Raw genomic sequence first — 12892 nt, forward strand, 5'->3', positions numbered from 1 at the left:
AGACTTGTTTACTTCTTGCGATAATTAAATGCTAGCTCGGCTAAATCCTCTGCCCAGACTTCAGCAGCAAAGGAGTAAATACCACCTGTCCCTCCTCTCTCCGAGGGAAAGGTTGCCTCCATTTGGTATGTAAGGCATAGGACTCCAGTACAATCCCTACACCAGCGAAAAGGTGCTCTTCAAATTCTGAAGACACATAATTCAACTCTTTTCAAGAGTGACGGAGACGGTACAAGAGGATAAGCAGATTTAAACAAGCTTTATTCATTAACTGTTCGGGGGAAGGAAGTTTACTGATATAAAAAAAGTCAAGAAACGAACTTTCTTGAAGTCTGCTAACCCATTCAGGCGCCTTTATAAATTCACACCGTAACTGCTAAGAGAACACATCTCCACACAGTTTACTTAACCTGGGCTGTAATGAATATTGTATTTCAGAATTGTACAGAAAACACACTTCTGTTGCCAACTTGCAACTAGTCTTATCAAATTACTAGCTACACAGTACACAAACACCTTACAATAATAATCAAGAGGTACATTACTTCCTTTTATACATTAACCCAGTATGACGTGTGCAGTCAATCACGAATTATATGGTTAATTTAAACAGGTTTGTAGTCAAGCTTGGACTCCAGCTTCTTAGAATCAGCCACTTTTCTAACAGCTTTCATGAAGTCTTCCTGAACTACAAAGTCATGATCGGCACGGATCGCAAACATACCTGTGAAGAGTAATTTAACAGCAAGAGTAAGTTGTGCTCTTTGCAGCAACAGTACAGAGAAGACAGTACATAAAGATTCACTCAAAGTGAAAACGGATCCAAGTTAGACTGTCTGCATGTAGACTTTTGCATTGCAGCTCTTGGATGTCGGGAGGAAGAGTAAACTTCAGCGAGGTCACCTTTCTGAACTAGGTGATCTCTACGAAGAAATGTGTAGCTTGTTTTAAACTACGAGTGTGTAGCTGCTGCGTTACTCAGCCTTCCCACGTAGGCAAAACCCTAAGCATACAATTAATTTCTAATGTGGAAAAAGCATAAAATAGTATTAACTCTCCAGTCACCCAGGTACTAAGAGACTTGGATGCTCCGCAAAAAGGAGAAAAACGGGTACCATTGCTGTTCCTGGAATGCATCTAGTTCTTAGGCGATAGTATGACATATGTCACGATACTCTGCCAACAAGTGGTTAGAGGCCAGCTCCAGTTCAGAAATGGTACGGCTGGTTTTTTCCTCCCATCGTGCTGAACCTGAACTACAGAGATCTTTTATGCCACGCATGTCACAGGATAGCGCCCAAATCCACGTAACCCTGTGTGGATCCAGCTTGCGTATGGCAGGGGGTATTAGCAGGCGTAACTCACATGAATGCAGTGCTACCGCTCCTAGCTGGCAGCAGATCTGCACGTATCAGCTGGACTGTTTGTACGCCCAGCTGGTTTATCCGCAGACCCGATAAGAGACTTCTCTGTAACCCGAGAGGGAGGATGTAAAGAATCAAGTTCTGTGTGACTGTATAGGTCATAAGGAAACTTGGGAGAAAGAAAAGAGATTCTCTTCTAGTTGTTCCGTTGAAGCTTCAGGGCGTATCACCGTGCTGCTGCTTATGCTTAACAGTCCAGACACGCACGACATGCTGTGAAGCACACAACTGTTTTGGCATTTTGCTACCGTCCAGGTGCTAACATTTCCATTGAGTAAAAGCTACCTAGCCCTTAAGAAAGGAATACAAAAAGTGGGCATCAGTGAACACGCGCTGTGCTCCAGCAGAACGTTTTTGACCTCCTGATATTAATCCATTGACAGAACTACCGGAGAAACAGCTCACGTGTTTAGCATTAACCAAGACTGAGCACATCAAAATTAAGAGTTAAGAAAATACCTGCTTCAGTACAGACATTTCTCAAGTCTGCTCCGTTAAAGCCATCTGAAAGCTTCACAATTGCTTCATAATCTATTCATGAAACACGAATGCCAATTAGAAATAAATTCACACTTCCCGTTACAGATGCCAACGAAATACGTACCCAGCTAACAAAGAAACACTTTACCTTGATTTCAGTGCAAACAGACAGCTGTCCTCTAGACTGATAAATTAACTGAAATAGTCAGCTGTGTTACCCCTTTCATTAAAACAGAAGCGTACTGCAGCCAAAAAGCTCGTATTAGTAACTTTGGGATTTAATTCTGTAAGTTGTGGTTACAAGCATCAACATGAAATGCAAGAAAAACTACAAGGCAATGTTCTTATCATCATTTAAATGATGTAAAAAACAAGAAAACTTATCTCCAAGTGATCATAACCCAGTCCCTTTCCGCTTATAACAACTGCATCTACTAAAGGCATTTAATGTCTTGATATATTAAGCCCGGTATTTTATGCACATGTATTTCCTGAAAAAGTGGCTATGGTTATAGTTTCTAGAATCAATTTCTAAAACACTGTGTCTGTCAAGCCTCCAGCAAGTTCTGATTTTTGCAAGGCTCCTTATTAAAAAAAAAAAAAAAAAAAATCAACTTTCTGCAAAAGTGTTCAAAACAGTTTACACCTTCTGTATGAAATTCAAAACATTTGAACTGAAAGTTTTTATCTCAAGAATCCAAAAAACCCCTAGAGATTAGAAATTCTTCAATTCTATTTTAATCCCATGTAGCACGATGTGCTATAAACAAGTCTCCCCGTAACTGGAAAGCAAGGGGACTAAGCAATGTCAAACATGGCAAGCTTTGGTAAGTTTAGAGTTTTCAGTAGACTCCGGTACTAGAGCAGGAGAATCTCGTGCTGGAACCTGGAACAGGTCATTATCTTAGGATTTTAATGCAATTCACACCCCACCTCGCCGATAAGTTCTGGACTTCCTTTCAGGATCTCAAAGCTGAGCATCACAGCCTTCCCACATCACCTTCAGAAATGTAGCTAGTACCCATCGGACAGCTCACCTTGCTAAATGGTGTAAAGGAATGATCCTACCCTGCTTCCACTCCAGTGCCCAAAGATATGAGAAAAAGGATGAAGCACTTTACCTCAGGTTCGTGATTTGCTTTGGAGCTTCTTCTCTATCTTAGACTACAGTCGCATGCATGTTTAAGCCAACACTGCTGCTAAGAATGGCAATCCTCATCCCTCTCGCCCTCCCCCAGCTCGTTCCCGCTCCCGAGCCACCCCCTCTATTGAGCTGCAGCTGTTTATGCAGCCAGATGGTGAACGAGATCAGTTCCACTATCCAGATCATGCTGCCGGCCTGCATGAATAGCTCGTGTCAGCAGAGCGGCAGGGGCGGGTCGCAGGGGGCTGGGAACAAGCAGGCAGGGTCTGTGGGGCCTTACTGAAATAAAAGGCAGCCAACGTCGTTTTAAAGGCAAATCACAATCACAGTTTTCTTGAGGAAAGCTCTGAAGTGTCACTGTGAAACTAAGACTCTGGTCAGCTTAGAGTAACACAGTCATTAAACAAACCTTCCCCATTTTACCTGATAGATACTTTTCCCCCCTTACGCTCTGGAGAGAGCTCTCTACACCACTAACCAAAGACAAGCTTTGTTTCAGTCAACAAGGTTTTCATTACGCCACCTCTGAACTCCAGAGTAAGTTTCCCCGTGACTTTTAAAGATTCTTTATTGTTTTCAGACTTCCGCAGTAACAATTTTTCTTTCTTTGGGGTGGGCTAACGAAAATGCTGTTTACTTGCATTAAGCTATTCCTTCAGAAACAGGAAACTCCCTGATGTGAATCATGTAAATTTTCCAGTTTACAACTGTGCTCCAAGGGTTTATATTCAGTTTTCCTTTGCAAAGGAAGACCTAGCAACAATTCACTCAGGATGCATTTAAAAAAAACAACCAAAAACCAGTAGAATTCCGAGAGGGGAAGTTGTGTGGCCGGTGCAAGGGAAGGAATTAGAAGGGCAGAGTCGTCGTTAACAACTCACCCTCTTCACAATTTTACAAACAGAGGTAGGAAGGATATCCAGGCAGCTTCCTACTTACCTATTTCACCATGTTTAGTGATAGGACCTGCATGAATCTTCAAAATGTCTAATCTGGCTTGTTCATTCGGTAGATCAATATCTAGAAGGAATTACATCTTTAATAAAAACAGAAAACCACCATTCATATGGATAATATCCTCCTTCCAGCCACTGTGAAGCGGTAACTCACGGATTTTTCTATCCAGCCTTCCAGGCCGCAGAAGCGCAGGATCCAACGTGTCTGGTCTGTTAGTAGCCATGATCATTTTAACTCTGTGCAGAGTATCAAATCCATCCATCTGATTCAATAACTAATAGAAAACAGAAGCTTGTTTTTAAACAAGCCAAAACCCTCCTACCATAATCTATCGTCCTTATTTTCTGCGTAAGTATTTTCACCGAGACATAAAAGCACTACAGATGAATCACAAAAAAAAATGCGACAAGCCTTCTAATGGAAGGCCACAGCTCCCTGCATATTCCATAAGCAATAAGGGAGAGCTTAACAGAGACACCGAAAATGCTTTGCCCAGAGAAAAAGATATTGAGCAAAGCAGAGCTCAAACGTGAAAGACTTGGCTAAAACAGTAAGGCAATGAAAACGGTGCAAGCGCTAAAGGACCCAATGGTTGGCTGCCACATCTTGAGTGTATCGCACTAAGTCCAGGACATTCAAATTAGAGTTGGAGAACAGCCTCTAGAATACTAATACACACATACGAAGACATTTCATTGTGAAGATTCAAAGTACTTGCTCTTCGATCACAGTGATTTAATTCTTTATGGAAGGCAGACACATTCTTTTGAACAGGGCAAACTGTTTGCAAACATAGGCCAATGAAGTTTCCCATTAGCTTCAGAATTCTTAATTGTCACCAGCGGCTTTAAAATTCTCTTCACACAACCCAGTTTACCAGAGCAATTAGTACAGAAACAAAGAAATACAACTACTTCTCCTAGTTTTGAAAATCAAACTGTAACAGTTCGAAAATTTTATAGACTAAGTGTCTTTGGGACTAAAAGAGATGAGCTCCGCTTTCCTCTCTTTAAGAAGGAGGAAGCCCTCCAAACCTTCAAAGAAGATGCAGTAAGCAGGAGCAAAGTCAAGTCACAGTAAGAAGAGAAAATACCCCAAATAATTTCAGCAATTTTAAAGATTCTTTCAATTAGTCTCCAAGTTGAATTCATGGCCAAGCTACCAGGATGTGCAGCTGTCTTTTGTAAAAGCAGCATCTAGTTCACTTTTAGCTTAAGATTATTAACTCAGAAAAACTTCTAACAAGCCGGATCATAGGGTAACAATTCACATCTGTATTATTATTTAATGTGGACCGTACAGTACACAGTCAGGGATTAGACACTCACCTCCATCAGAGTCCTCTGAATTTCTCTGTCAGCTGAGGTGCCTTCAGAAAAACGACGACCACCTGCAGCACACCCAACTCTTAAGTTATAGTACTTTATTTTTGCCTCCATATAATACTAAGTCTGAAGACAATTAGGTATCCCTTTTAAACCGGGGGAAGAAGGGGTGGTATTTGAAGAGTTAAACGCCCACATTTTAAAATGCTTTTTCATATAGTCAAGATGTGACTTTTCACAAGCCAGATGTGAACGGGTATGGTTCTAAGCTAACTGTAATAGCTCCAGGAGGAAGCTGAACCACTTATCCCGTTATGTTCCTTCCAAACAAACGTGCATGCACACTCTCTTTTGAGAAGACCGACTGTAGCTTTATGGCTAATTTAAAGTGTTAAACGGAGACTCTAGCCACCCTCCCGGCCATTAGCCTTACCAATAGCATCTATCTCATCCATGAAAATGATACACGGCTGATGATCTCTGGCATAATTGAACATCTCTCTGATCAGTCGAGCACTTTCACCAATGTACTTGTCCACTATCGAACTCGACACCACCTTTTGAAAGACACATGAGTGAAGAGACTGGAGCGCAAACAGATTAAGCATGTGTTTGAGTGCAAGAGTAAAACCACACTACCTTTAGGAAGTTGCAGTCAAGCTGGCTAGCAACAGCTCTCGCCAGAAGTGTTTTCCCTGTACCTGGACAGACAAGAGATTGAAGCTGTTTAACTAGTAAACCCAGCACTGCGTGCTCGCGACTTTAAAAAAAAAAAAAACAAAAGAAAGAAAGAAAAAAAAAAAGAAATAAACAAGGCTATTGCCACAGCTTGAGAGTGACAACTAAACATTCATTACCCTTTCATGAGACTCACCAGGGGGGCCGTAGAGCAAGCAGCCTTTTGGAGGTATAATTCCCACACGCTGGAATAATTCTGGGTTTGTAAGCGGCAATTCTATCACCTGTGAAGAGACAGATAAACAAACTGAGGCTCTGTTCGAGTTTTAAAATAGATCAGCGATCCCAGGAAGCTAATGGTGCGCTTGCCAGTCTGTTTTCCAGATACCTGTCTTCTTATTTATCTGCGCAGCATATTTTGTATGAGAAACAGTTAAATAAGAAAATGTCGGATTGATCTAATGGATCGATCCACAATCCTGCCCTTGCTGTTCAGACCCTGCAATGGCTCGTTTCTCTTGATGCGCTTTGCTCAAACCGTGTTTTGCTATTGTCATAATACCACCACCCAGAGCGATTCTCGCAGGTTTTGGGCAAAATTCAAGTTTGATTTGTTGGTTGTCAATCCTAACTATGCCCTCCCACTTGACTTTACGGCACTCCCTTAGCCTAAAGGGTCTTGGATCCTTCAAACCCTCTTATTCAGGGGATTTTCTTCATTCTAATCTCAATCCAAGCTTCTGCAACAGTAGAGATAAGTTATAACCCAGTTTGAGAATTGGGCTTTGGTGTTTAGAATAATCTTTCCCCGCTACTGCAAGGTGTGTGCACAGCACACAGACAATCCCTGTTAGAGTCAGTCGGCTCACAGCAGCATGAGCTCGCCTTCAAACACCCGCATTCCTGGGCAGGCTTGTGCGCAGCCTGCGGCACCGATGCCCAAACTAACAGGATTACTTCAGTACGAGTGCACCAGCACCCCGCAATCACACTGTTGTTTGCCACAAAGACAATTACAAAGCTGGAAAACATATAAACAACACTTCAGAAGTTATCTTCTAGTACCGGAAAATGTAGTCTAAGTTAATGAAACACGGAAATCACTCATCTGATAGGATCCTTTAACAGCCTGTCACGTGATAGTTTAGGACAAACATCAATAAGGTATTTTTGCACTGAAAAACTTCACTCGGAACACATCCCACAATCTGATAAATGTTTTTGAGATACTGCATACCTCTCGCAGCTCTCTGATTTGTTCCGACAACCCTCCAATCTCAGAATATGAAACATCCCCTGGATCTTCATGAGACATATTATAAACCAGTGGATCCACTTCCCTTGGCAAATATCTGGAAAGAAGAGTTAAGAGTAGACATTTTTCATTGTGCAGACACATCTATAAAGTTATTGCAATAAATTTTACAGCAACTATGAAAATGATGTCTTCTCCTCCCACCTTGATAACAAGACGTTTGTTGAAAAACCAGAATAAACCCCAAACCTAGCAAACTTTTTCAGGTTTTAAACAGAACAAGCAAAAGCTTAAAAAAATTGCTGAAAACGCCAAGTTGTAACGGAATTTTTTTTTTTTAAAGAACAACCAATTTCTTTTTAAACCATATGTAATAGACACGTAAGTCTTCCCTCCAAGTAATTGTCCTTACTTAAGCACGGCTTTGCAGAAAACATTTACAAAATATTACAGAACTGATTACTCAAACCTTTGTGTACCCTGCTGGGTTCGCTATTTTTCCCCCTTTATACGATGAGCGGAAGAGCAGCTGCAGAGCGGAAACCTACCTCATAATAGTCAGAGTGGTCATATCCAGAGCAACTCTTGTCCCCGGCTTCAGCTTACTTTTGTCAAGCTAGTCACAAAGAAGGTATTTCTGTTAGAACCACACTCCAAAGCAACGTCTGGTTTTAGCCAAGATGTTTACTGTAGCTTGCACCCTTTGCTCAATCACACACAAGAAGAAAACAAGGCTACTGAGCTACATGCCAAGCAGCTCATTTAGTAAACACCGTGTCCCCGTCACCAGCGTTTTTGGGAATGCTTAAACTGGGAAAAAGCTGGCCCACTGTTTCATGGGAACACGATCTTCGGGAGAAGCGATCCAGGAGCTGGCCCAGACCAATGAACCTGTTGATTGTCACAACTGGACACCAGCAAAGCTAAACCAGACCACAGGAAGAACTTTTGTTAACGTCGAAATAGATCTTGCACAGTGAGTCATTAACTTACCTCTGCCACTTCTGAAAATAAATACTATTTTCTAGACCGTAATAGTTTGGGTTTGTTTTTTTTTTTTTACTGTTGTCAATCTGACTGCATTAGTGAGAGATCTACTCCTCCCCTCCGCTCAACACAGGACAGAACCAGCTGTTTCAGAACAAGTAAGGAATCCTCCTTTAAGGACACAGGGCACAGCCTGCCGATTTGAGTCCAAACTTGCCACCCTTCTACTCAAAGGCTTTCTCATTTCTGGACTGACAGAAAGGGTGAATAGATGCTCCTAATCTATTTTCTCCAAGCCTTCCATCATTTGCACATTTTCACATATCCAGTTATATCCCCTCTTCAAAGTCAGCCGTTCCAGTTATTCTTTTGCTATTGTTTACCTCAGATGCCCTACTCATCTGCCTCAGCAGTTTTTGTCTGCTTACTCCATTTTTATGAGATTTTTAAACACATTAGCAGTCCTATTCCACCCTGCTAAATTCTGCCGGGATTAAAACAACTAACTTTCGTTTCTCACCTTGATTTTAAGAAACCCGGTCTAGGAGAGCAGTCTCACCCCTCGCACAACACAACCTTGAACAACGATCATAGAGATTACCTCGCCACTCTAATTCCTTCTCTTTTAAAAAAAAAAAGAAAAAAAAAAAAGAAAAAAAAAAGAAAAAAGAAAAAAAAGAAAAAAGAAAGAGGTACTCAATCCACATTTGAAGACTATAAAACCTATTTATTCTGAGCTTTTATGACATGGCATCTGAACAACAGGGATTTCGACAACTGCTTGCAAGCGCTGCCTGAAGCTTCCCATCGCCCCCGCTGGGGGGATTTAGAAGGTCCCTTGCCCACGTGGGCTCTTCAGTCTCTAGCAGTCTTCAGGATCAAGCTGTCACTCCTCCCTTACTGGGCTCACTAACGAGACCTCTTTCCAGCTGCCTAACGCTAAGAAATCTGTAAAAGCTTGAAATTCTATCAGATTCAACATTGCCCGATAGATTTAAGTTATGCTGCAGGGGGAAGAAAACAAAGGGAAACCATTTGACCTTGAATTCCTTCGGAAATGCACTTTAGATAGGGAAGTAATCTTGTTTCAATTGAAACAGCATCACTCCCCTTCCCCAGCAGCGCAGCACAGCCACAAGGACTTTGATCAAAACCTAGTTCTTCTAATCTGTGAAACACTCCATGGGAAATTATTTGCCTTGATATTTTTACATTTTGAAAACAATCACGGATATGTTTTTTCAGTCTCTGGTATCAAATCGACATTTATCAATCATATCAAAATATGTTTTTTCAGTCTCTGGTATCAAATCAAGGATCTTTTAAGATCAAAGAGTGTTTTTTCTGAAGAATAAACTTGAAAGTACGTGCTGCAATGCCAGGCTCATCCAAGCACAACCTATTCCTTAGCATTTATCTCTGTTTCAACACAGATCCTCGAGACTACCTCACGTGCCCCTAAGTGGAAAGAAGTATACTTATGTTCCAGAAAAATATTTTGTTCATTCTGGTGAAAGAAGATAGTGAGTCTGCACCATAACATCTTGAAAGGGATGAAGCTGAAAATCGCGTATTTGAAGAGCATTTCAATACTCGCAATTCTTGCAGATGTTTTAAGCAAGCAAAAACGTATCACATCGGTATGCTCCAGGAAAGGCAAGGATATCTGTGTATACACTACAAGAACTAACGCACTTACTGGTACCCACATTTCTCAAATAGTTTGTCTCTAAAAGGAGGAGAAAAGGCCCATCCTTACTGAAAAATATACAACCCACTGACAGAGTCAACACCAATAGGAAAATACTGACTGCGTGAGTTTTGTTCATCGCTTACTGCTAAGTATTGTTAATTGTGGGCCTCCACCAGGAATTCCCCTGACAGCTAGAAACCCCTCTCCGCCCCTCTTTTGAAATTCTTCAGAGCACAGCAGGCTCCCCGCTCTGCCACCTGCTTGCTGCCTCTCGGCTCCTGCAGCCACCACACCACCATTACGGATGGATCATCTAAACAGAGTTGGGTAACTTTTGTATGTTGGGAGTTCTGTTACACTATTCTTCAATTTAACTTCCACGTACGAACCTTAAGCTAATCCAGCGATTCTGGCTACTGCAAAACATTTGCAGGTTAGTCTCGCAAACACGTTTTCTTTCTTTACGTAGAACCAGGAAGAGTTCAAAATTCTGTAAGGAACATCAGTTTCCCTTCAGAAAGAGAAAGAAAAGGCACCTCTAACATCAGTGCTACACCTGTGCTCCTTTTACTGAAGGAATTTCTATTTTTCACAATTTCCATTATACAGGAGAACATGCTACAGTTGTGATGTGTTAAAAGCTCAATCGCAGTTACCTTTCTCCACCATAAAGGCATCAGTTCAAGATGCACTGAGAGGTCGCAGCTGCTAAAAGATCTTACACTTATTTGTGCGTTAAAATAACTAAGCAAAATGCTGCTGCCTTCTCAGGATACATGATCCTTCCCTGGGGTGGCTACTCTCCGTTCAGAGATACCTTACAGTCTCACATTTCATCCATAGTCGTCTTTGCTTCCATTTCTCAAAGTCAGGGGTGAGTGTAATAAAAATCGAACTAGAGATTCACTTTTGCTCCCCCAATGGCTCTGCAGTTGCAGAACACTTTAATAAAGTATTGCGGTTCCTAGTTAAGAGGCAGCTTTGGTAAGGAACAGCCGATCTACGGGTTTTAATTACTGTAAGTGGGTCACATCCAGTGCACAATTAACCAACAAGCAGTTTTTAAACCACGTCTGCACTACATCCCTTATACTTCAGTATAAAAATAAAAAGCAAAGAGTACCTCTAAGTGGTTCTTGCTGACTACAGCAGAAGATGGATTATGCTGTAAGCAAGGTTCTGTATTAAAGTGTCTAACTTCTATAGAGTTTGGTGTAGGTAAAAAAAGCTGTTGTCTCGTAGACTAGAAGTGACAAGGCTTTTTTTTAAGATCATTAAGGACAAATAAAAATCCCTCAGAGCGTTTAGAACAGGGGCCTTGCCTACCATAATTATTTACTGGAGTGTAAAAGCATTAGAAAAAAAACCAAACATAAAAAGATATAGTTATATAACATTAAATCTACAGCTCGGCACTACGAGAGTAAGGGTCCTATGCCGCGTTCACAACACGGCAAGGGAGACCTTACACAGTTGATTAATTTTCGTAGTGATGATTACTTTTCAGAGAGTTCAAAATCAGGCAGAAAGACGGAGCCTCAACTCAATGAAAAGAACAAAAGGTTCCAGGAATGTTTTGGACTGCTTTATCTTTACTGGGAAGTTACGCTACTACCAGCTACGAAGGGAGAGGGCAAGCAGATACCAGTATAAAATAGCCATATACACCTTCAAGAAGAAGATACTTAATCCCACCAAGAACCCAGTTTATCAAAAGCAATGCTAATATTCAAGAGCAAAGCAAACTTTTAATGAATATTCACATAGATCAGCTACCTGACGACGACAGCCGACCACGTATCTTGGTCCATTCGTAGCCTTCACAATGACTGGAGAGAGAAGATCAAAGAAAAAAAAAAATCAAATGTACTCGATTCACTGCTCTGAATTATGCTTCTGAACTATCCAGTATGTTGTATTTTTCTGGCAATACTCAATCACTGATACTCTAATTCTTTACTCTTCCACATCTTTAGCCAGATCTTAACGACAAAAGCTTATCTTCAAGATTTCAAAGAATGTAACAGTCCAGCGTACTTACATTTCTCTTCCGTTAGCTGTTTAAGAACCTCGCCAACAATCTGCAGAAGAATAAATGCAGTATTAGCCTACAGATAAATCACCATTGCGAAGTAACACTTAACACGTTTCAGGACATGGAAGATGACCGTCTCCTCTGAAATTCTTTCTCCCGCTTCACGCTGTTTGCCAGCACTTTCATTTCTTTAACACATCTCTGTCAACCAGGAGAAACACGGAAAACCTCTCTAACCCATGTGCTTGGTGTGTCTGCTCCTGATGGTAAGCCCCTGTTCCTGTTAGCGGTACCGTTCCTGCTTACTCTTTCTCGATACCAAAAATGGACTTAAATGCTACTTTCAGGCAAGTTCACTGTCAACCGCCACCACAGGCTGCTGTGACCTCGTTTCTCTTACGTACCTGCCCGACACTCTGCAAGGCCTTGAGATCATTTTCTGATTTTTCATATTGCTTGGTGAGCTCTTTCAGCTGTTCCCTTACTAGAAAAGGAAAGAAACACGGGATTTTGCTAACGTTCAATCCAACAGTAACTCGGGACCAGGCCCTTTACCGGCAGAGAAGCAGCAGGTACAGCTAGACTGCGGGAGACCTGCACACCCAGTAAGTCACCCTCCCGCAAGCACAGCGGAGCCCCTGCTTGAGGCCTGCACGCCCTCAACACAGTGGCGTCTCTTATCAGTGAAACGCTCTGCAGAAGGCGTCTGAAGACCCAATCCAGAATTTAAAAAGCTCAAAATCAAAGGTATCGGTTCCTTCGTACGGCACTGACATTTGCATGGGAGGGCGCGCTACCGCCAGGACCATGTAACAGAGGACGTCTGCAACAGGAAAATAAAAGGCTGACAGAAAAACTTCACGGGGGGGGAAAGGCTGAGGAAAGAGAACCGCCCGGCTCGATCTGGAGGCGGC

The 12892-nt window shown here is 41.8% G+C and overlaps 1 protein-coding gene across 1 annotated transcript; it reads right to left on the minus strand.

Moving 5' to 3' along the window:
* Positions 1 to 240: 240 nt before the first annotated feature.
* PSMC6 (proteasome 26S subunit, ATPase 6) lies at positions 241 to 12463 on the minus strand. Its single transcript, XM_019474797.1, has 13 exons — positions 12383 to 12463; positions 11985 to 12024; positions 11720 to 11772; positions 7812 to 7879; positions 7246 to 7360; positions 6205 to 6292; positions 5970 to 6031; positions 5764 to 5887; positions 5334 to 5395; positions 4159 to 4279; positions 3988 to 4068; positions 1884 to 1955; positions 241 to 724 (listed from the first exon to the last, which is right to left on the minus strand). Exons 4-13 carry the CDS (start codon positions 7832 to 7834, stop codon positions 606 to 608), a joined length of 867 nt encoding a protein of 288 aa, XP_019330342.1. The 5' UTR covers positions 7835 to 7879; positions 11720 to 11772; positions 11985 to 12024; positions 12383 to 12463; the 3' UTR covers positions 241 to 605.
* Between the last annotated feature and the right edge of the window lie 429 nt (positions 12464 to 12892).

Source organism: Aptenodytes forsteri, unplaced genomic scaffold (genome assembly GCF_000699145.1).
Source record: "Aptenodytes forsteri isolate BGI_AS27 unplaced genomic scaffold, ASM69914v1 Scaffold76, whole genome shotgun sequence".
Classification (NCBI taxonomy): domain Eukaryota; kingdom Metazoa; phylum Chordata; class Aves; order Sphenisciformes; family Spheniscidae; genus Aptenodytes; species Aptenodytes forsteri.